This window comes from Aspergillus multicolor (assembly GCF_047715735.1).
Source record: "Aspergillus multicolor strain CBS 133.54 unplaced genomic scaffold BDW74scaffold_2, whole genome shotgun sequence".
Classification (NCBI taxonomy): Eukaryota; Fungi; Ascomycota; class Eurotiomycetes; order Eurotiales; family Aspergillaceae; genus Aspergillus; species Aspergillus multicolor.
Window position 1 is genome coordinate 2,053,470 of NW_027395953.1, and position 21,814 is coordinate 2,075,283.

Consider the following 21,814-nt stretch of genomic DNA (forward strand, 5'->3'; position numbering starts at 1 on the left):
GGACTGCTATTATATAAGATGGTTGTGGAGTGTGGATTAGGTTAGTTGTACAACTTCAGCTGTACTTGTAGGTAGCTTTTATGATAGCATTACTGGAGCAATGAACATGATTGAATGAGGGCCACATACATCACGAGATCCCGTTATGGTTTAAAAGCCTGTCAAGCAGTCGCTATAAGCAATGTATTTCCAATAATATACAGCAGTAAATAGCCTCCCATGGTTTCCTACCATAAACACCGAATACCCATAGCAATAAACCAGACAAAGCTACTCCCGTACATAGTTCTACCTAGTCATTGCATCGCTATCGCAACAGGCGGGGAGAATCTCAGTACTCAAAGTCATCGTCGACTCCACCTTTTCCGGAGCTCTCCTTCGCCACGGCCTCTTGCTTCCGATACATCTCCGCAACAGCCCTGGTGGTCGTCGCCTGATCGGGCTTCTTATCATCACGCACCTTGATGAAGCGCGGGAATCGCAGCGAAACACCCTTCCCACCTTCTCCGCCAGCTGTGCCAACGAACTCGTCTGCAGCAGCCTTATACCGCGGACTAAGTGTGAGATCGGCGGTCTTGACTTCCCATACATGGCGCGGCTCGAGCCAAACGTCTGGTTGGTCTTTGGGTACGGTGGAGTGGCTGTAGAAGGGCTTTGCGCGGTCGATGACGAGGGGTGAGAGGGTTGAGTGGAGTTCATCGAGCATGGCTTCTGAGAATCCCGTGCCGATGTTACAGATTGTCTCGTAGGTTTGGGAGTTGGGGTTGTATGCTGCTAGCAGGAAGGCACCGTATACGGAAGTGCGCTTTCCGCGGCCGTAGTAAGCGCCCAGGACGACGAGATCAAGCGAGTCGCCGACGCCGGCGAGGTAGTCCTTTTTCACCTTCAGCCAGTTGCGACTGCGTTTTGAGGGCTCGTAGCCACTTTCTTCAGTGTCGAGCATTTTGACCATGAGGCCTTCGCAGGAAGCTTTAACGGATTCGTCGAGGAGGGTTTGGATTTGGTCGAGGTCGTTTGTGTTGCCGTATTGGGCGAATTGGAATTCGCCTTCTGTTGGTTGGAAGGTGGAGTGGAGGAGCTCGCGGCGCTCGCGGAGGGACTTTTTGACGGTGGGCTGTAGGGATCAGGGTCAGTGTTTGGATTATCTTGACAACTTGAAGGGTGGTTATACCTCTCCATTGAGGAATAGAAGGTCAAATGCGAACACGCAGACTTTGACCTTGACATCCTCGGCCTTCACGTCCTTCCTCTTTCGCGTCATCAGTTGCTGAAAAGGGAGCACCTTCTTTGTTTCCACGTCCCAAGCGACTGTCTCACAGTCCAACACAAAGCTCTTGACCTCCGGCTTGATCCAGGTGTTAAGCTTAGCGAGGACATCAGGGTACTTCTTGGATAAATCTTCGGAATTTCGAGAGAAAATAGCAGCAAGCCCCGCGCTTTCCTTCCTTAACGTAAGTTGAGCACCAGGGTAGTTGTTTGTTTGATCAGGCGCGACGTAGTGAATCTGAGCTCTTTCTCCGTCGTACTTGTATTCGCATGTGAAATCCTTGCCCTCAAATCGATCTAGAACTTCGGTAATAGATTTGGTTGGCTTAGCAAGCATAGGCTTGATGGGGATGCCAGGTTGCAGCTTGCAGTGTTCGCGCAGGTTGGACAGACCGTGCTCAAGTAGGGCTGGAATAATCACCTCATAGGCAGGTAGTTCGCTGTATACTGTCTTCAAGATCGACTCGCCATCAGCTAACTCTTCAGCAGAAGGGGCTTTCTTGCCTTTCAGAACAGCCTCGTGGGAAACGATGGCTTGAGCAAGGGCAACCAAAACGGTCCTTTCAGCTAACCCAAGCCGTAACTTGCCTTCCAAGAACCGAACAATATACTTGGCTTCACTTGGGCCACCCTTATTTTTAGTGATATCGATTCCCTTACTTCCTTTGCCTGTAGTTGCCGTATCTGCAGCGGAGAGTAACTTCTTGATTCCGGAGATCTTCTTGTCCTGGGAACCGTGGCCTTGAACCTTGGCAATGCCGAGCAAGCCTTCGTGTACTCCTCGGACAGTCAACGCTTTCGGTTTGAACATCGTGGGCTGATTGGACCTGCTTTTGGCGGCAACCAATCCCAGGTCTCCGATTTCATGCTGGTCTGCCTTAATCACGGCCAAACTACGGCCAGTACTTTCACCAATGGCTTTCATGATCAACGATTCACCAATACCAAGCTCGATCCCAGCGTAGTCGGCAGCAAGCTTGTTTATCATGAGCTGTACTGTGGGGAGAAAATCTTGAGGAGTGAGGCGAAGAACTTGGCGGAGGAAGAGGGAACAGTGTGCGAGGATTTGAAGTCGTTTCGTCGTCATTTCGATAAGAGAGAATGTAGTGCAAAGAGCGGCGTATGGTACAGGATCACCAGCTTTCCAGTCGGGATAAGGATCGTTTCCACTTCCTTTCAGCGTGGCCTGGACCTTTTCGATCTCCTTCTTCTTCAGCTCGGGCTTCTTCTTCAACTCGTCCTCGCTAGCAGATACTCCTTCCTCTGCGTTCGAAACGTCGGGATCTTCTGGTGTTTCCTCACCAGATGCCTTTGGCACGACCTTGGGATGAGAAGGTTCCTTAGCCCGAGGTTTGCGTCCTTTCGTGCTCTTGGTAGTGGTGATGGCTTGTGGTTTGGCTGGAGCGGCTTTGCTCGAAGACTTTCGCCGCCTCTTGTTGCTGGGCTGTACATCATCGCTCGCATCGCTATCACTTGCTTCCTGGCTCTTGTCCCGTTTCAACGGGTTCTGGTCTGCATCCTCGCTCACCTCAGCCTTCACCTCGGGAGCCTCTGCCATACTGACATCGTTATCGCTTATTCCATCGGCTGATGTCTTTTTCGCATCTTCTTGCGCAGGGGACGATTCCTTCTTCGCTTTGCTTGCGGAGGTTGACTTGCTTCGATTACCGCCGAAACTGAGGGTTGTCTGCTTTTTAGGAGCGTCGGAACCGGACCCGAAGAACCTCCTGAAAATTGTGGTAAGCACATGGAAGAAGACAACGAAAGCCTACAAGGCCTCAGGTATAGTCCCGCAAGACACACCCGAGAGTCAATTGCGAGTCTTTGACGTACCCCAGAGTCGCCTGCTTTCCTTCTTTGGAGTCGGGCATTTTGAGAGAATGCCGGTTCAGATGATGGAAGACGGCGGATAAATTTATAGGGTTGGTTGGACGTCGCGAGCGGTATACAATGCTTCGTATCTGATTAAGAAGGAAGGGGGAGGCAAAGATATTAGGGCAAGCACGTAGAGCGATTGAAGCTTTGCTGCGGGACAGGGCTTGGGTCATGGACAGTTCGAGGGGCGCAATTGAAATTGCGGAGTTGCGGAGTGGAAGCATAGACTTTCACACGATATAGCACTGGGTATCAAATATAAAACAAAAGTCAAGCATGCTGGTGGCCTTGTCAATGAGGTGACTGCCTGGCAGGCTGTAGGCGGCAAGAGCTCGATATGACGGGAACGCGACAGGACGCGACTAAAACACGTGAGCTCATATCGATAAGAGATGCAAGCAAGCCGAGCTTCACCGCTAAATAGGAGCGGCAGAAAGTGCGGGCGAAAGGCGGAGAGTCAAGAATATAGCATCGCATCTAGAAAGCACATCTACCAGCCACTCCGTTAGATATTCTTTCATGACTTGTTAGCCTGCTCGGCTTGATAGCAGGATACTATATACTGCTTGCGCTGGGCTGGATGGGTAAGGATTAGTTTTAGCACCCGCGCACTGTACGCCGATAGGCCAGATGGATAGCGTTCGCCAGGAAGCTTTCAGAAAGGTATCTCTCAAAAGCGCAAACATGAATATCTAGAAGCTGACTGAATCGAAGCTTCGAGAGCCATGTGTGGAGCTAAGTTCGGTTGGATTGAAGTTTCGAGGACACCAGGCTAGCCCTGTTGAAGTCCTTAGAGCACTTCGTTCTGTGTACAATGTTCTGGATGAACTTGCAGGAAAGCATGCCCTGGACGAGAAGCTGGCCGAATATGCTTTCTTCCCTCTAGCACATATCTTCAACGAGTCAAAGAGGGTCCCTGTTAATGTCCTGGAGCTGGCCGTCAACTGCCTACAAGTTCTTGTTTCACAAGGATGGAAGGCACGCCTATCACCTCAAATGGGGAAGCAATTAGTCATTCTATTGACACTAATTGTGGGCGGTGCTCCAGATAGTGCAAAGAAGAATCAGACTATACAGACATCTTCTGTTGAGCTGGAAATCGCGGGATTCGCCTGTCTATATGCCATATTTGATGTGTTGTCCGGGCCCGTAGCAGAACGGACTTTGTATCACGAGATTGGTACCGCCACGGTCGTTGATCAGACTGTATATCTCCTGCTAGAAGGGATTGCCAGTGATCGATCAGATGAGCTTTGTATCTCTGCTGCCAAAGCGCTCGAAGCACTCTATCGCCGCGTTACTGATCGTGTTGTTCTCGCGAGCATAATGCCGCGGACTGTCTCAGCATTGGCAAAGGTATTGAAACCGACGACCCAGACCCGGAGGTCATATAAAGTACTTACAATCTGTCTACGTGTACTTTGCGATATGTTGAAAACGGTCCTTAATGATCGTGCTAATGCGCAATTGCCGGAGAAAGCTATTCAACCACAGGGCGATGAGAGACTTGTGCTGGACGAGTCTTGGTTGAAGGCAACAACTTCTCAGATCAAGCTCGCATTGACTCAAGTTATTCAGCTAAGACGGCACGAGCGCGAGGAAGTCCAAGATCAATTGTTGCATCTGTGCATTGTGGTCATAGAGGACTGTCTCACTACATTACAGGAATCAATACCTGTGCTGGTCGAAACCATTGTTGTACTATCAGAACTCAATGAGCACCAGATGCCAAACAATGCATACTCCTCGCTAAAGCACCTGGCTACCACTTACCCCACAGTTCTGGATTCGCTCAAGGAATCGCTGCATAGCTGGCTTACTGCTTTTCCGAGAACGATGCAGAGCAATGATGAAACATCCAAGCAGTGGGCTATTAAGCAGATAGCCACTGCTTTTCAGGTCCTCTCCGAAATCCAGTCCGGATCTGAACTTCTTACTAGCAGCCTAACTGCCGGATTATGCGACAGTGTTGCTGTTATTGCTAATAACTCCACCAGCGCACTTCAGCCATTGAACCAGGAGCTGACGAACAATCAAACGTTGGAAGTTCTAGATGCTGGCAAAGATGCTATCACCTTTTCACCTGTACTGCTAGAGCACAAAAGTCAACAGCAAACTCTTAAGGACCTCCGGAGGATGATTGCCCGGCTCAATCTCTCCAATTCAGCTAGTGAAATCAGTCGTCTGATTGTCAACCGTATCCATCATGAACAAGGGAACTCAATCATCGCACCATTATGGCTGGCCACTGCATTCCTGAAGGATACAACGCAGTATGCGAACAGTTTTGACGAGTTTATCTCGTTGGATTCCGTGGAGCCGTCGTCTCCATACTCTACGAGGGCTAATATGATTGAGGAGCTATACTATATCTCTTTGCCTATACTCAACGAGCCAGTGGCAGGTGAAACTAGCGACTGGCAAGCCTCCGCACTTGCTCTTGAAGCCGTCGCTCTCCAATCCCAGGAACTACGAGAAGCTTTCCGCCCTGAACTCATGGATGCGTTGTATCCCGTCTTGCAACTGCTCGCGTCTAACAATCAAGCCTTGCAGAGACATGCAATGACATGCCTTAACATTCTCACGCAGGCCTGCAACTACCCTGACACCAGTACCATGATTGTGGAAAATGTTGATTACCTCGTGAACTGCGTGGCTCTGAAATTAAATACGTTTGACGTATCACCGTACCCTCCGCAAGTCCTGCTTATGATGGTGAAGTTGTGCGGTGCGCGACTTATTCCTTACTTGGACGACCTCGTGGACTCAATTTTTTGCATTTTAGACCTCTACCATGGATATCCAAAACTCGTCGAGCTGATGTTCAAGACGCTGGCTGCTATTGTCGAGGAAGGCACAAAGACTCCGTCGATCCTAGCAATCGAAAACGGCACCGGAAAGGCACCCGATCACCTCAAACGAAAATACCAAGAAATAAGCATCTTCACCCTCGCAGAGGACTTCAACCGGCGAAAAGCGAAGCGCCTCGAAGATGCCGAATCAACGGGAGACGATGGACGCCTATCTCACCCAGCCCGACCATGGGCTGAAGAGAGTGAAGACAGATGCCAAAAAGACACCCTTGACGGTGACTCTCTATCAGACATCCTGAACAGAGACGAGTCGGACGAGCCTCTACCCCCACCCCAAGAACCCGAAGATGCCGAAAAACCACTAAGCAAAACACACTCTCTCCTCCTCCACATCATCAAGTCCTTACCCCTCCACCTCTCCTCACCATCCCCATACCTCCGCCGCTCCCTACTCTCCAAGCTCATAGACATCCTCCCCGTCCTCGCAGCAGACGAAAAGAGCTTCCTCCCACTCATAAACGACCTCTGGCCAGCCGTCGTCTCAAAAATCACATTTCCTTCTTCTCTCGCCAGCACAGCACCATCTTCTTCCACAGCCCTACTGGGCCTAGAAACCACCACCAACATCACCAGCCAAAGAGACCGCCAAACCCAAGGCCTCGACAACGACTTCGACTTTCAAGAAGAAGTCTTCGTCACAACGACCGCCTGCAAAGCCGTCGAAACAATGTTCACCTCAGCCGGCGACTTCATGGCCTCCCGCATCGAAACGGAGTTCCCGCGCTGGGAGCGCATCTACAACCGCGCCTGGGAAAAGGTCCGCCAGGATACAGATAAGAATGTCGAGCGGCAGCAAGCGCAGCATCTTCTCAAAGGCGCCAGCGGTTCTAGTAATCAATCTCAGTCTGAAGGAGCACTAACTACCACACAACCAGCAGGAACGGTCTTCATCCAATCTCTCTCCATAACAAAAGCCGGGTCCTCATCCGGCTCCCGCGCTTTCACACCACACCATACCCTCTGGCGCGCATTGATCTCGCTCTTCTTGACGCTTCTCTCACACGTTCGTCTGCCTTTGGCAGTCGGTGATCGGATTTGCCATATCCTCGGTGAATGGATAGCGCGGTATGCAGAGCCAGAATACTACTTCTCCCGCGGCTCATCCGCTGTCGGCGCGGAGGCAGAGACCGAGTCAATTGAGAATGTCATTCAGGCTATGGAGACATGGAATCCGGATTTGACGTGGTTTATCTTTAAGCAGCAGGATGCCCGGTTTAAGGATGGGCTGAAGGTAAAGAAGGGTGTGAGAGTCGTTGATGAGAAATTGCAGCAGACTTGCGGTCTTGATTTTGGATTGTTGGGACCGGTGACTTTTGCTGGTGGTCAGCTGCAGTTTGCGGAGATGAGCTTTTAGGATGGACTTACAGGAGTTCTTCGGTAGTTAAATCCATGTATAGAACGTTTTCGATCGCAAATATGCCTGTGCTAGCAACAAAGTACTCTTGGTTAAGAGTCACCTACATACTATGTAGAATGTGTGTCAAATGTCTCGCTAACAAGATTAGTTAAATAAACAAATTCAGAACAATGCACGATATAATAAGAGCAGAGATTGCTAGTAATATTCAGACTAAAACTACGACCACTCAGGCCTTTTGTTCTGGGCTATCTGAAATTGACAAGAGTCAACATTGAGTCTGGCAGTCTGGGTGCAGATCATAAGAGAGCGACGAAGGTCGGAAACGACAGAAATAACAGCATCAAAAAAGCGCCAAAATTGCCTGAAAAACAGTTCATTGCCGGAGACCACGGATTTACTCGTCGTCGCTGTCCTCCTCACTCTCGGCGCTCTCGAGCCACTGAAGGAAGGGCTCGGCAGCCTTGCGGACCTTCTTGCTGGTCGAGATGTCGACGTACTTCTTGCTAGCCTTGGAGCACCAGGCCTTGAGAGTTTCCTCCGAGACCACGTCATTTTGGTAGAACTCGAGCAGGACGGCGGGAACCTGAGAGATAAGCTCAGGGTGTTCCTTGCCGAGAAAGCGCTCGGTACCACCAAGGAAGGCTTTCTCGTGGCGCTCGGAAGTAATCATCTTCTTGAGCAGAGGGGCGCGGCCTTCGATCTGCTTAGCGATCTTCTCATCGAAGATGGTCTGAGCAAGAACGGCGAGAGTTCTGTGCTTAGCCTCGATACCGAGCTCCTTAGCCTTCAGGTAAATCTCGACATCTTCGACCTTAGTGACACCGCCCTTCGCCTTAGAAGTGTCAAGGACCCAGCTGCCAAGTTCATCGTAAGCGGTAGGGCCGTCGGCACCATCGTCATCACCTTCGTCAAGAGCAAGGGCGCGCTTCAGGTCATCAGGAAGTTCCTTGGCACGAGCCTTGACGGCCTCTTCGGAGACGTCAACGTTCCAGTTGTCGTCCTCGATCTCATCCTCAGCCTCAATATCCTGAGCGGCGTTGTTGATGCGACGAGTAAGTTCATCATCGCTGCCGGCTTCAATGGCGCCATCCTCGTTGTCATCGCCGTTGTCAGAGTTGCTGTCGCCTGGGCTGCCGTTGGTCTCTCCATTGGCGGCATCCTTCTCCTTGTTACGCTCGCGGCGAGACTTCTTGGAAGACTTGTCCTTCTTGCCCTTGCCGGAGGTGTTGTTGCGGAGGATGAAGGTGCTGAGCTTGAGACGGGGGTCAACATCAGAGCGCTGACCGCAAGCCTTGCAGTCCAGGATGATTTTCTCGTCTTTAATGATAACATCGGTTTCCGGGTTCTTGCACTTCTTGCAGAGAACGAACTTAGAAATGAAACCGTCAAGATAGTCTTGAAGCTTCTTGGCATCATGGGCACCGTTGATGATCCAGCGGTCATCAGTAGGCTTAGCATTGGCCTGAGCGCCGAGTTCAAAGCCAAAATACTTGATGACATAGGCAGGAGGACGGCTCAAGGATCCCGCAACCGAGTTCAGGTTGACGATGACAGTCTTGATACCGTTACCCTTGCCCTCAATTTTGGAGTGCAAGGGCTCCATCTTGTAACGGTAGAAGGGGTCGGAGACATCACGACGGATGTTGATGTTGTTGGGGGCCATGATGACGGTTGTTGTTGACGAGAAAGATTTTTTTTCGACGGTTTAAAGAGGCGACGACGGACGAGACGAAAAGCGTAAGGAAACCTGGACAAAGGATCTATTCAAGAGACAAGACATACGCCGCGAGTCACTCGATTATTTCTTGGTGGTGAAATGGTGGCGGTTGTTCAAACAGAACCACTAGAGCTGATTTTTGAAGGAGGCAGCAGAAAGCCTTTGCGAGGTTTCAGCCACAGGTCTTTGAGTAAAAACTACAAGGTTTCGATATAGAGCGAAACGTTTGCAGCTTGAGCGGCAGGTGGTGTTCGAAATCTCTGACGCAGGACGAATACATAGACAGCTTCTCGGGTCTTTTCTATTTCTGTGGCTTTCTCTGGCCGGAAGAGAGATAAACCAGCGGGTGGTTCTTCTGGAGGAAAGCGTAGCGGGCGAAAAGTCAGACTCTTGAGGACGCCTTGATTTTGATGGTGATCCGACAGTCGACCTGTGCAGTACTAACCAGGAAGAATTTATAGCTGAAAAACCGAGAAGGCGAATTTGCGCTTTCCGCTATGAGGGTTTGACGATGGAACGGAGTCCAAAGCTGATGGGTAGCAAATGAAGCCGAAATGAGGAGTTGGCAGTGGTGGTGAGAAAAGAAGAAGGGAAGAAAGAAAGCGAGGATGAAGAAAAGGAACCGACCGTTTCGCCAAGCATTGAGTCTTTCCTTCTTAGTCAGGAAAAGAAAAATGCGAACAACCCCACGGCTGAGTCAGGTCAATGCGCCGAGCATCCGACCGAACTCCGAGCCGAGTCACGTGGAATGTGCGTTTTTGCCTTGTCCATTAGGCCAAAACAGATTTATTTCCCCGCACGACCCCCGCTCTCCCTCTCCTAAATACTCTGATTCCTCAATCAATGTCTTTGTCTACCCGCCCCTTTTACGAATTCTGACCCAGAAACTACTCTTTATATACAATCTATACTCATAAAACACAATGGCTGCCATATCCCGAGCTTGTCGCATCCGTACGTTCTTTCCCGCTCAATAAAAGTCATGCGACTATCGATCCCAACTAACCGCGGAATAATCCAGGCAACCCAGCGGTCTTGTACGCCACATCCCATATCCATATTGGCCGGTTACACTACGTTGAACCATGCTGACCAGTCCGCACCAACAGCATCTGCGACCTGCAGGAGAAATTCGAGAAGGCCATCTTCGAGTTCCCCAAGATGTACGCACCCATATCCGCTCACCTTTGCCTCCTCAACGCCGCTATAATTCCGCCTCCCATTGTCAATGCCCTTCTAATTCGATATGAAAACAGCGTATCAACAACAACAAAGCTCCTCCGCGCAACAAACACTCTCTCAATACCAACCTACATCACAACTCAGAACCGCGCCCGGCTAGGCCCTACTGTTCCCGCGCTGCAGCAGCACCTCAACGGCCCCAATGTCCACGCCGACATCGACAAGACGCTTTTCTCGATGATCACACCGGAGCTTGACTCGCTGCTTCCGCTTCCGACGAAGGGAGAGACACCGCTTGATGCGATCATCGTCGGTATCGAGACACATATCTGCGTGACGCAGACGACACTGGATTTGCTGGAGCGTGGGCATCGGGTGTATGTGCTTGTCGACGGTGTGAGCAGTATCAATGTGGAGGAGAGGGCCATTGCGCTGGCGAGGTTGCGGGATGCGGGTGCCATTATAACGACAAGTGAGAGTATCTTGTTTGAAATCCTGGGAGACGCGAGCCATCAGCATTTCAAGGCAATTACGGGGCTTGTGAAAGAGACCAAGGAAGAGACCAAGGAGGCATTAGATAAGCTTTCGAAGATCTAGAGCAGGGTTTGTTAGACGTGTATCTCATGTATGTATTAATACGCTAAGAGGCCTGCTATCACAGTTTATGACAACGTAATCTGATACCTTGAAGAGAGCGTCTTCATCCAAAACTTTTCCTTGCGCTGAGTGCCGCTGATCAATAAAGTCGTTATTCAGGCCAAATCATCACTGTTCGAATGTCATACCCTGATATATTCCAATCAGGGCATACCTAATCCGAAAATCAGGACGAATTAAGCCATGGGAAGGCCGAAGCACCTCCAATCGGATTGGGGGTGAGAGGCTTCCCCGTTCGGCTTTCGGGCGACGCCATTTCTGATGCAGGCTGTGATGATGAAGGCCCTGTAGACTCGTTGCCGGAGCCGCCGGGCGGGCCAGTACCCGAAATACTTCGATTCATGGATTTGGACGTTCGAAGCACCTTCATCGTACGTGGACGAGAGGACTTCCCCGCTCCAGGAGTGTTTAGATCAGGCTTTGTGTCGCGCTTCCATGAGCCCCATACACCAGCGGGCTCTGCCTTCGCGACGTTTTCTCCTTGCGTATCAAGAGGCGCGGCAGCCTTGGCCGGAGCCTGTTGGCTGTTGTCCTTGCTGGCCGCTAGATCTTCTGTGGGACGTGTGTTGCGGTTAGTTGCGAACTCGGCGGCAGAATCTCGACCTGAAGAAGGCGCCGGTGGGGGATCCCGAGGATGCTTCCCAATTACACCGACAGCAGACGAACTGTCCGTCTCGGCACGTTCACTCTTCAAGTCAAGCGATGTTCGAGAGATGCCCCCTGATGAATTCACGACTCTAGATGCCGTGTGTAGATTCTTGAAAACAGAATCGTTTTCAGGCCGTACCAGAGGAATAGAGACCTTGTTCCTACTGTCATCCACCATAATAATCTTGTCTTGCGAGAACATGATGTCAGCATTGTGGGCACGGAGGATATCGCTGCCAAGAATGATCTGGACCGAGTTGTCACCCATATCAGCATGATGAACAAGGAAGCGAATGGTCAAGGTAGGGACCTGAGGCTCAGGACTACTAGGACGTGATGAAGCCTGATGCACACTAGCTTCAGGGAGGTACATTGGAAGCTTGATGGATTGGGAGTCCACTTCCTGCACCAGTTGGTCTTCTAGGCCTAGCTTTTGGACCATAGAATAGCCCAGCCAAGATCTATACGATCCACTGCAAACCGCCGCGTAAAGGAGAGATTCGTTGGAGAAATTTGTGGTCAGCCAACACCGTATTATCGCTGGCACAGGACCAAGGAGAAAAAGACCGGGCGGAGGAATGATAGGCGAGTCACTCATCATCGATCCCATTAACCTGCTGGTTGTCTCTAACCCAAGGCTATTAGTCCGTGCTGAGTGATGGGAATACCCCGATGAGCTTTGTCTCCCGTCTGACCGATGGGATAGAGATCGTTCGGTTAAAGGAAGGCTTCCCATCCCACTTCCAGTTCTTATCGGAAGCTCACTGCTAGAGCGATTGGCTTGTCCGTAATACCCATGTATGGCACTCTCATCAAACCGAACACTATTTGCTCTTGACGTCCCCCTCCTCGGCTCATCTTCGGTATCTAGGGCCATGGCACTCATATTCTGATGTTGTCCTTGATCAAATCCCTTAAAGGTATCGACGGTAGGTTGGAAAGCGGGATCTATAAAGACACAGGACACATTGATTAACAAAATAGTGGAGGCAAACGGCAGCAAACGCAAGTTCCATACCTGTCGGTACTGTGCCGCCAACGGAGCTTGGAAAAGGTGACAGGGGCCCCCAGACACTTTTCAACCTTGCATCCTCGTCTCTTCGGCGCTCGAGCCTCGCAATGCGGTCCGCCTGCTCGATCTGCGTGGCGTGGAGGTCTTTCAACTCTTCGAAAACGCGCCAGATATCGTCGCGTGAGGCAAAGGGATACTGAGCATCCATTGCCGGCTGGAGCGTAGGGACTGAGCAGCAGACGTAGCCTTGCTGGAGGGGCAATTCACTCGAAGGCGTTGTAAACAGTGGCCTGCGAATACCTACCTCAAGGTCGAACAATCAAACATACACACCAAGCTTGGACCCCAGACAGTATCAATATCGTTTCCCACGAACTCACTCTATTATTCCGCCGTCTAGCCAGGCCACGTTACCACTCGAAACTCCTCCACCCTCGTAAACTGAGACGGCCCTCCGGCCGTCCACCCGAAATGCACTGAACAAGTATGTGGTGGTTTCACAGATGGGTAACTAATCTCAGTCGTAGAATTGACTTAATTGAATAACGAGGTGTGGACGATCGGTATATTATGTATGCGGCGAGAGTTCGGGATAAATGGCGATATAGATGGAAGGTTACAAAGGCGACGATTTCGGAGACGAGAAGCAGGTTTGGCGCGAGTATACGGAGTACAGGCGTTCGGTTCGAGGACAGCGAGTCGGGGGCAGTGTTCAAATACAACGATCGACTGTTAGACTCACGGATTATTTTGTAACACTGAGACTGGGCACGGGCTGCAGAGGATGTTTCTCTTCCGACGGGTTTCGAAGGGAGGGGGCAGGAGCGAATTCGTCGGCGGGGAATTGATTCGAACTCGAGGATGGGCAGGTGCCGGCAGGATAGTTTATGATGGCAGGCTTGGAAAGCAGAGAGACAATACCAGTTGTCTGGGAGAATTAGAAACACAAGAGGCCACACGGGTGAATGTTGGACGGAGAAATCGTGAGGGGATCGTAACATCGACCTGTCGACACTACATCACAGCCTTGGCACCTTCAATTCAAGTCTAGACCGCTTTTGGATCTATCTTTAACTCGAACATTTGAGGTTTCCGACATATCTAAATATACACCCATATTAGGCTAATTGCTATTTGAATGGGGCTCTCTATCATTTCGGCGCCTCCATCCAGCCTGGGAACACGAAGGGAAGCTTCCCCGGTGCCTGGTCCGGCCAATTCGTCTGGATCGCCTCAACAACCTTGTCGTATACAATCCGATAGCCGTCTGCCGTAAGATGCAGCCCTGTATTGACAGATTAGTAATAGTATCACCTTACAATGAAGGGATCACGCACCATCCGTGAATAAGCTCGCAAACTTATCGACATTCGGCACCTCTCTCGACCCGATAAGAGGCTCCCCATCCTTCCAACCTGCGGCCGCCATGAACGCCGTCCAGAGATCAACAACCGGAACATCCAGAGACTCAGCAACCTCACGCGCAGCTTGCGCATACTCGCGCGTATGACTGTTCGTCCGCGTGGGGTGGACATTACCCTTGTCCTCGTCGAAGCTTTGCAGCTGGTACTCATTAATCGGAGTTGGAGTAATGATTAGAATGTGCGGCTGCTGGGCAACCGTTGCGGGGTGTTGGACAAGCGCGGCCAGATTCTTCTTGTACACGTCCAGAGGAACGTGCTGCTTATTATTGGATTCAAGGAGCGATGCATCGTTGGCCCCGAACCAGATTGTCTACAGTAGGTATCAGCCACATGCACTTTGCTGGAGAATGGGAGGTAGGGTATCCGAGCCCACCAAAAACCGGACAGTTGCTATTTCTGGGGTCGGGAAGAATTTCGGAAACACCTTGACTGCATGCGCAGTTGTATACCCACTGAGGTCTTTGTCAGTGAAACGAAGCTATCGTGGTACGTCGAGGAAGAAGCGCACCCGAATCCGCGGTTGATTACATCCAGTGCTCTCGAGTAGCCTTTCGCAACATGTTAAGGATCGTAGACCACCCAGTACTAGGGAAGTAGAGAGCACTTACCATCCTGGAGCGCAGGCTGGAATCCAAATCCCTGGTCTTGACTAGCAGACATCTGGGTGATCGAGTCTCCGAAGAGAACAAACTGATCGTAGGGCTTGTACAACGACTCCTCGGCGGAAAACATGGTATGTGTCTCTATTTCTAGAATACCGAAGCGGCTGGGTATACAATTCAAGATGTTGGTCTCATTTGGGGAGACGTTGCTTTATATAGTCCGGCCCATAGGTGGATAAACTCAGACCGTTGGCCCCGCAATCGACAACAAGCTTCGGTGATCTCACAACGAACACTCCCCGATATCTTATCTTTGTCTGCTAGTTAACCTCATCTAAGTGCATCTTATCGGATCAGGTGCTCATTTGTGTTTTTATATAGTAAGACCAAGAGCCAAATCAAGGATACCAAATCGTTCTACCCGAGAATTATCACAGTTGCCAGAATATATATCCCTCGCACAACTAACGCCACTTCGATCCGGCAACATGCACCGGAATTATCAACAAAAAGCTGAATACAAACATGAGACTAGCGGCAACACCCGAGCTTGCAGCAACGCCGATGTTACTAAACATATCAGGGAACCTATGCCGTGACGAGTCAGACATGCTTCAAGGAGCCAGCAGATGAAAACTAAGAGACGTACCAGAATGGCCCAATAAAGCCCCAAATCTGTCTCACAAAGGTAACAAAGACCCCGACACTGCCCGAGTCCTGGGGATAGGAGTCCACAGCATACGTGACCAGTACCGTCGTAACGACCTGGTTTCCGAAAGCTGCTATCGCCGTGCCAACAATCGGCGAAACCTGCCAGTGACCTTCAGGCGCCTGCTGGGTGCAGACCAAGAATACAATCACACCGACAATTGTCAAAAGGACACCTGGGTAGCTGAGCCAGAGACGAAATTCTGGATCCGGCCTGGCTTGGAGCTTGCGAGTACGGCGGTTCATCCAGAGGTCAGACATCGAGCCGCCGATTTGCTCGCCGAGTATGGTGCCTATTATGACGCCCAGGAATTGAAGTCCGACCTGTTCTGCATTGAGGCCGAATTTCTCCTGCAGAAGTTGGGGGACTTCGACGGTGATGAGGACGCTCCCGAATAGAAAGACCATGGCGTATGCGAAAGCAGGTATGAAGACTGTTGGTCGGACGACTAGGGTTAGGGGATGGTAGAATTCGCTTAACCTCAAAGGAGTTGGGTCTATGCGACGGAAGGAGAGATACCGTTTGAGGAAGTTGGATGAAGAACCTTTCTCCTCGTTGCTTGAGATATAGCGGGTTTCGGCGCCGAAGAAAATATACAGGGTGAACTGTACCCCGTTGATTATTGCTAGGACCCAGAAAATCCAGCGATACCCGGCACGATTTGCGACAAACCCGAAGATTAAGGGCCCTGGGAAAATGGTTGTCAGCAAACTGCAGTAATGCAGCTTTCAGAAATGAGACTAACCGACTGGAACACCTAGGGTAACCATCAACGTCCAAATGCCCATATATCGGCCACGCTCTTTTCGGAAGAAAGTCTCTGTTACTACCGCACTGCCAATAGCCGCAGCGGGTGAGATAAAGAAGGCAGTTAGGGCTCTGCAGGCGGCCATCGAGGCGTAGTCCGGGCTTTTCGCGCAGCCGATGTTGCAAACGAGACTCAGAATAGTTGATAACAGGAATATAGGACGACGACCATATCGATTGGACAGAGGCTTCCAGAATAAAGGTGCTCCACCCAAGACGGCGATCTGCAGCGAAGTCAGGTAACTGGCTTTCTGTATGCTAACTTTGAGGTCGATGGAGATGTCCTCGTATGCTGGGATTATAGAGGCCGTGAAGGTGGACATGCATGCGTGGAAGGCCACCAGGATGAGATTGGTTAATTTCTAGCACACAGACTTGCGTCAGTGATGAAATGACTTTTCGGACTGGCACTCATACCTTCCAGCGAGGCCAGTTGTATGGGTCTGCGTGAGACGCACTTGGAAGAGGGTCCAAATCTAAAGTTCCATGACGCTGTAAGAGATACTCGCGGTGGGCCTCTGATAAATGAGAAGCGGCTAACTCGGACGCAGAAGCGCCGTCCTTTTCTCCTGCTTCTTCGACGAACTCGCTGCCGTCCTTGTCCTCGTTTAGTGCGTTGATCTTCGAAGAAGGAGCCTGGGATGGGACCTCAGTGACCTCAAGTGCCATATTGCTGGTATAAAGTTGCAATGAACGACAGAAAAAGTGGTACGGAGATGAGGATCAAGACGGGATGATCTGGGGTAATGGTAGGCCCACCCCCGGATGAAGAGGGGGCGCCATAGATATAGCATCCCCAGGATTTGTGGCGAACCTCGAGCTGACAAACACCGACGAGCTTGCGCAATCCCTTCCGCTACGCCATATTGCTTGAGGCAAACGGTTGGGGAAGTGTGGGAATAGGCGCGTAAGATAACGGAGGTGAAGAAAATCGTGGGGAGTCGTGGGGAAGGACGGGCATCCCCACAGGATTATGAATTTATCTGGCCGGAGACCATCTACCTAATATATGAGAGAACACATGATTAGCCTGACAGCGTTGCTTAGCAGCGATCCTGGGCTTTAAAGTGTGGAGATACTCGGGGATGTGGGAGGAAAATGTGCGGAGTTAAGATGAGGGCCCCGGGCCCCCGATGCCTTCTCCTGCTAAGCTTTACTTGGAAACCACTGCCACAAAGCTTGGGAAGATCTCGGCATTATGCCCTTAGGCAAGCAAATGTATTCCTTTGTCTTGTCCATTCGTTAACTGCCTGCTCTAATTAAAGGTTAGACTCGGACGCGATTCGAGACTAGCCCGTCGATGTTGATAGTGGGAGCTGACAATGGGAAGGGCATTAGTGCTATTTTATAAGGCAAGAGCAGACACTAACAGTCATAGGCCCAGGACTACCACAACAATGATTGGTTATGGCTAGGTTATTGACGACGGCCAATGAAAGGCTGACGGCAACGGAGAGGCGCATTCTCTTAAGCTCACGAACGTTAGTAGCCGCCTACAGCCCTGGGCAAGCGCGGGAATGGAACTGGGTCCGCCGTTGAGGTTTGAGGCTCTCGTATTCTGCATGGCGTGGTCTACGAAGGGTAAAACATAGTATACATTGCTGGTATTCGCCCGGCCTTTTGTACTTGAATTATTCAATTCCCTATAGCCTATATAGTCTAGCCAACATATAATAGCCCTCGCTGGGCATATAAACCGTTCTTTAGAAGCATTTAATGTTTCTTCATATTTTGTCTACAGGATTAAGGCAATTATGGACCTTACTTCGTAAATACTAAACCTAGAAATTAGGGAATTTTTGAGGGTACTAAGTTCTTTTGCCAAAAAGTCTAGCATAAGTACTCCGACTTAATACAATCAGGATCTGCCGAGTAAGTAACCCCATAGAGTGTCTGCATCGTGATCGTACCAATCGCTTTATCAGATACCCGACGTATGTTGGCCTGATCTATAAGTAAATCAGCAACAAATCAACTTGCTTGGTTTTAATACTCGTTGATATCTTTGCATCGCTTGTGATATATCGTTTCTTGATCTTTTCGTGTTGGCTTGGCCGCTGAATACTCCCATGCATATAGCCAAATCTGGGGTTAGAGCAAATTCTGCTTATGCTGTGCTATACAGGCCTACATAAGTACGACAGGTATCCTACCTTATGATTTAGAGCTGTAAGGGAAACTGATTTGGGTGTGTGCGGTGAGAACCTCACTATGTCTGATCCACCTTGCTGAATGAAGGCTTACCTGGGCGCTGGTTAATATATCCGGACCTCACGTTGTGAGTCTACCATCTGAGCAAGACTAGTCAACGCAAGGGAAATCCAGCGTCAATCTTCCAGGACTCTCTGCTCCAAGAGAATAAGTCATAATCTTGATTCGATATGAAAAGCGCGCCATTCCTTCCAGGGATTTGTGACACAAGGTGGTCGTGACATTGCCGGCCTCCCTTATCTGCCGAACCGGTTCTTTGTCCGAGACCTCCTATGCAAAATCTCATCAAGAATGCCACCAAAAGGGAAAGGGGTAAAACCTCAAATTGACACTAGGGGATTTTGAATCCGGCTTCGCCCCAGAGAGTCCAAGTGCCAGACAGTCGAATCTGCGGATGAATGAGGCCCCATCCGATGATCATCGTCGGATCCGTTCTGCTGCAAGCAAGGTACCCTAGGCATCTTTGTTATTCACAGCAGACAAGTGTAGAAGCTCCAGGCAAGGTGCAAGCCACGGGTCGCCACGCCCGGCCGGTACGTACCTTTCTCGGACACTCTGCAGCCTGATCCAGACTCGTGTGTTGGGCGCCGGTGGGGTTGATGTTTCTTCAATGTGCCGGAAGGGAGAGCTGCCCTTGGAAAATTGCTTGGCGACTCGTGAGGACGCAGCTTAAACTCCAAGCCATCCCAGGACATATCTTCCTAGCGATATGAGTGGCGGATCCGCAGGCTGATTCGATTCCACCTCCGTCACGTCACGGGTCGCCCGCCCAATCCACGAGCAGCGAGCAAGATGCTAGTGGCAGCTTAGGTAAACACTGCTGGAGCTTGAGTATCTGTGTGGTTGTGTCCAGGGCCTTTCTTCCTCTGGGATAATTCAGGTACCCCCGACTCTACTGTCGCAACTTATCACACTACCCTACCTATACCCATCCCCTACGAAGCCATGCCCACATAGCCTGGCTCTCAGACATCACGATATGTCGTCTCGGCCATTTGAAAGACCACTCCTGCCTGTGCCGTCTGCTGTCGCTTCGCCAGTGGGGAATATCATCCGGCCTCGCGTCAAGAAGGCTTCATTGGCGTGCACGGAGTGCCGGAAACGCAAATCAAAGGCAAAACCATCGTCTGGTTCGTTTCTTTGCCAGAACTCCTTTCATTGACTTTCTCATAGTGCGTTGGTCTTCCTCCGCCCTGCGAGCGCTGCCGTCGTCTGAACACAGAGTGTATCCTTGATGAAGAAAGTGATCGCCGTCGCCGCGGCGTCCTTGAGCGCAGGCTGGACGCCTTGGAGCAGGACCGCACCCTACTCGTGGGGTTGGTGGACAGCATTCGCGACGGAAGCCAGGAAGAGGCTAGTAGAGTCCTGAGCTACATTCGAAGTGACGCTTCACTAGAGGACATTCGGCAATACCTGGCACAGAGCTCGTCTCCCACCGAAAGTGAGCATGTGCCCAAGCAGGTAATACCCAGATGATCCCTGATTTTCGAGTACTACAAACTATGACCTTGTGCTTAGTCCTTGGTAGAGATTCAGTCCTCTTTACCATGTACCGGCTTGGCCATGGACTTCAGTGACGGATGATAGCAATTATATCTCCCATCTCATATCCCTCTACTTCTCTTGGAACTCTCCCGTGCAAACGTGGATTGATCGCGACTTGTTTATCAGAGACATGCAGAGTGGGAATAAGGACTCTCAGTTTTGCTCTCCTTTTCTTGTCAATGCGGTCCTCGCGGTTGCTTGTGTAAGTGCCGCGCCTGTTGCACGAAGAAGCATCAAACGCGATGCTGCCTACTAACCTAATTCTGCTAGTGTTATTGCCACCTATCGGAAACAAGTTCTGTGTTCGGTGTTATCCTACCTGGGAAACAGGACTTCCATGACGAAGCGAAACGGTTGCTGGACCAGGAGGAAGGCAATCTTTCTCTTACGAGCTTTCAGGGCCGGTGTGAACTGTACCTGAGGTGATGAAATCGACCTTCTGTTTCTAATAGACATACTAAATCGGGGTTCTAGCACGTGGATTATGGGGAAGCACATGCTCGGATGGCAGTACTTGGTCGACATTGCGGATTGTGCTCGACAGCTCATGGCTCAGAGAAATGCTATCACACTGGGGGCAGATAAAGATGCCCATGAGCTGCTATATGCTTTTGACACAGCAATCACCGGCTCGTTTAGCGCACTCTCGTAAGTAAACCCTACAGACCTTCCAATACCATCTGACTGATCTACAGTATCGCGTATCCTAGTCTGCACAAACAATCGAACATGCCCAAACCTACTACGTATAACCTGCTTCCGCCAGACCATAACCCCAAAGATGTGTGGTGGCCGTATACTGTTGAAGATGGGTCGGAGATAATGCCGGTACCTGTGCCGGCACATTCGAACTGTGTCAGTGCCGAGCTGCTCAAGCTTCACATGGTATTATGGGACATCTCGAACAACCCTTTTCAGAGTATAGAGCAGCTTTGCTCAACCAAGGAGGAGATGGCGGACATTTTCCACGAACGCTTAAAACAATGGGCACTCGAGCTTCCTGGATGCCTGACTGAAGCTAGCCTATTGGACAGCGCGCCGATTCCAGCAGTTCTCGACATGCAGTAAGTAAATACTCGTATTCCTTGCTCCCTTATTGTCCCCCCATATTAACACTACCAACTTAACAGCTTATGTTATCATAGTGCCATCATCAATATATACGATGGCATCAAGACCATAAGTGACGGCTTCTCTCCCATACACAAGGTCCAGGCCATGCGGCTATCCTCTGCTCGTACCATCTGCTCTCTCCTGGAGATATTTGTTTCCCGTTGGTCTGTGACATACATGCCCTTCATCTATATACGCTACGCAAATATTGCATTGTCCGTACTACTTACCGACTTAGACGACTCGGAAAGTAGAGGGTATTTTATAAGCTCCTATACCGCTCTTCATACGCTGTCAATACGGTTCCCGATAGCAAAGGAAGTGCTGCAGCTTATTCTAGAGCAGGCTAGGCAGCTACAAACGGATGTCCCCGGAGAAATTCTTTGCCTGGACTAGCACCTTGAGCTGGAACTTAAAAGGAGGTTGTTGGTTAATATTGGGTGAGCCGGAGAGCCCGTCTCTCGAGTCTCGCCTATTGCTAGCATTGGTGAATGGGCCATTACGGCGTCCTTCGTGGGTCTTTGCATCTATCTAGATTCATCAGAGAGCCAATATAGACGTTGGGAGTTATGACAAGCAGAAGTCGTCATACCCGAAATAGAAGTTTATCGACATTTCCCAATCGTTCGTATCTTTATAGTTCTTCAAAATGCAGTCTAGATGCACTGGGTCTAGTATAGTTGACGGACAAAAGATCCCATGCTGCTCATTGGTTGTACCAGCAAAGTTTAATAGTCAAGCTGTATTTATGCTGAGATATACACTATTACCTCAGCAGATACCAGACTTGTGCACAGAGCTACCGCCTTCCGC

General features: G+C 50.4%; 9 protein-coding genes across 9 annotated transcripts; 3 read left to right on the forward strand and 6 right to left on the reverse strand.

The window, feature by feature from the left end:
* Positions 1-133: 133 nt before the first annotated feature.
* BDW74DRAFT_50878 (DNA ligase (ATP) CDC9) lies at positions 134-3,450 on the reverse strand. The gene is made up of 3 exons (XM_073732999.1): positions 3,100-3,450; positions 1,172-2,993; positions 134-1,114 (listed from the first exon to the last, which is right to left on the reverse strand). The coding sequence occupies exons 1-3, from the start codon at positions 3,363-3,365 to the stop codon at positions 332-334; spliced, it is 2,871 nt and encodes a 956-aa protein (XP_073589057.1). The 5' UTR covers positions 3,366-3,450; the 3' UTR covers positions 134-331.
* A 321-nt stretch (positions 3,451-3,771) lies between these two features.
* On the forward strand, positions 3,772-7,368 carry BDW74DRAFT_173789 (uncharacterized protein; the record flags this gene model as incomplete). The annotated part of the gene is made up of 2 exons (XM_073727874.1): positions 3,772-3,804; positions 3,856-7,368. 2 exons carry the CDS (start codon positions 3,772-3,774, stop codon positions 7,366-7,368), a joined length of 3,546 nt encoding a protein of 1,181 aa, XP_073589058.1.
* A 215-nt stretch (positions 7,369-7,583) lies between these two features.
* On the reverse strand, positions 7,584-9,214 carry BDW74DRAFT_50894 (translation initiation factor eIF5). Its single transcript, XM_073733000.1, has one exon. The coding sequence runs from the start codon at positions 9,035-9,037 to the stop codon at positions 7,769-7,771; it is 1,269 nt and encodes a 422-aa protein (XP_073589059.1). The 5' UTR covers positions 9,038-9,214; the 3' UTR covers positions 7,584-7,768.
* Positions 9,215-9,942: 728 nt separating this feature from the next.
* Positions 9,943-10,983, forward strand: BDW74DRAFT_50906 (putative isochorismatase family hydrolase). Its single transcript, XM_073733001.1, has 4 exons — positions 9,943-10,045; positions 10,113-10,128; positions 10,201-10,254; positions 10,348-10,983. The coding sequence occupies exons 1-4, from the start codon at positions 10,015-10,017 to the stop codon at positions 10,868-10,870; spliced, it is 624 nt and encodes a 207-aa protein (XP_073589060.1). The 5' UTR covers positions 9,943-10,014; the 3' UTR covers positions 10,871-10,983.
* On the reverse strand, positions 10,984-12,942 carry BDW74DRAFT_50911 (uncharacterized protein). The gene is made up of 2 exons (XM_073733002.1): positions 12,597-12,942; positions 10,984-12,526 (listed from the first exon to the last, which is right to left on the reverse strand). The coding sequence occupies exons 1-2, from the start codon at positions 12,796-12,798 to the stop codon at positions 11,097-11,099; spliced, it is 1,632 nt and encodes a 543-aa protein (XP_073589061.1). The 5' UTR covers positions 12,799-12,942; the 3' UTR covers positions 10,984-11,096.
* An 811-nt stretch (positions 12,943-13,753) lies between these two features.
* On the reverse strand, positions 13,754-14,291 carry BDW74DRAFT_144894 (uncharacterized protein; the record flags this gene model as incomplete). The annotated part of the gene is made up of 2 exons (XM_073723114.1): positions 13,928-14,291; positions 13,754-13,875 (listed from the first exon to the last, which is right to left on the reverse strand). Coding segments are annotated over exons 1-2 (354 nt in total), but the record flags the coding sequence as incomplete, so codon positions are not given.
* On the reverse strand, positions 14,282-14,749 carry BDW74DRAFT_144895 (uncharacterized protein; the record flags this gene model as incomplete). The annotated part of the gene is made up of 3 exons (XM_073723115.1): positions 14,282-14,466; positions 14,523-14,562; positions 14,623-14,749. The coding sequence occupies 3 exons, from the start codon at positions 14,744-14,746 to the stop codon at positions 14,337-14,339; spliced, it is 294 nt and encodes a 97-aa protein (XP_073589063.1). The 3' UTR covers positions 14,282-14,336.
* A 205-nt stretch (positions 14,750-14,954) lies between these two features.
* On the reverse strand, positions 14,955-17,432 carry BDW74DRAFT_144897 (putative MFS transporter). The gene is made up of 4 exons (XM_073723116.1): positions 16,550-17,432; positions 16,071-16,494; positions 15,266-16,013; positions 14,955-15,204 (listed from the first exon to the last, which is right to left on the reverse strand). Exons 1-4 carry the CDS (start codon positions 16,799-16,801, stop codon positions 15,081-15,083), a joined length of 1,548 nt encoding a protein of 515 aa, XP_073589064.1. The 5' UTR covers positions 16,802-17,432; the 3' UTR covers positions 14,955-15,080.
* A 1,807-nt stretch (positions 17,433-19,239) lies between these two features.
* BDW74DRAFT_144905 (uncharacterized protein) lies at positions 19,240-21,589 on the forward strand. The gene is made up of 7 exons (XM_073723117.1): positions 19,240-19,457; positions 19,517-19,804; positions 19,872-20,090; positions 20,159-20,310; positions 20,363-20,536; positions 20,599-20,952; positions 21,034-21,589. The coding sequence occupies exons 1-7, from the start codon at positions 19,323-19,325 to the stop codon at positions 21,395-21,397; spliced, it is 1,686 nt and encodes a 561-aa protein (XP_073589065.1). The 5' UTR covers positions 19,240-19,322; the 3' UTR covers positions 21,398-21,589.
* Positions 21,590-21,814: the final 225 nt, after the last annotated feature.

Bases quoted from the DNA above. Each gene is read 5' to 3' on its own strand.
- BDW74DRAFT_50878 (XM_073732999.1), bottom strand. From the start codon at position 3,365: ATGCTTCCACTCCGCAACTCCGCAATTTCAATTGCGCCCCTCGAACTG. The intron at 2,994-3,099 runs GTACGTCAAAGA...CACAATTTTCAG, and splicing joins GGAAAGCAGGCGACTCTGGG to GAGGTTCTTCGGGTCCGGTT. The intron at 1,115-1,171 runs GTATAACCACCC...TGATCCCTACAG, and splicing joins TTCTATTCCTCAATGGAGAG to CCCACCGTCAAAAAGTCCCT.
- BDW74DRAFT_50894 (XM_073733000.1), bottom strand. From the start codon at position 9,037: ATGGCCCCCAACAACATCAACATCCGTCGTGATGTCTCCGACCCCTTC.
- BDW74DRAFT_50906 (XM_073733001.1), top strand. From the start codon at position 10,015: ATGGCTGCCATATCCCGAGCTTGTCGCATCC. The intron at 10,255-10,347 runs GTACGCACCCAT...ATATGAAAACAG, and splicing joins ATCTTCGAGTTCCCCAAGAT to CGTATCAACAACAACAAAGC.
- BDW74DRAFT_50911 (XM_073733002.1), bottom strand. From the start codon at position 12,798: ATGGATGCTCAGTATCCCTTTGCCTCACGCGACGATATCTGGCGCGTT. The intron at 12,527-12,596 runs GTATGGAACTTG...GTGTCTTTATAG, and splicing joins TGGCGGCACAGTACCGACAG to ATCCCGCTTTCCAACCTACC.
- BDW74DRAFT_144897 (XM_073723116.1), bottom strand. From the start codon at position 16,801: ATGGCACTTGAGGTCACTGAGGTCCCATCCCAGGCTCCTTCTTCGAAG. The intron at 16,495-16,549 runs GTATGAGTGCCA...TCTGTGTGCTAG, and splicing joins ACAACTGGCCTCGCTGGAAG to AAATTAACCAATCTCATCCT. The intron at 16,014-16,070 runs GTTAGTCTCATT...CCATTTTCCCAG, and splicing joins TACCCTAGGTGTTCCAGTCG to GGCCCTTAATCTTCGGGTTT.
- BDW74DRAFT_144905 (XM_073723117.1), top strand. From the start codon at position 19,323: ATGTCGTCTCGGCCATTTGAAAGACCACTCCTGCCTGTGCCGTCTGCT. The intron at 20,091-20,158 runs GTAAGTGCCGCG...TAATTCTGCTAG, and splicing joins CGGTCCTCGCGGTTGCTTGT to TGTTATTGCCACCTATCGGA. The intron at 20,537-20,598 runs GTAAGTAAACCC...CGCGTATCCTAG, and splicing joins GGCTCGTTTAGCGCACTCTC to TCTGCACAAACAATCGAACA.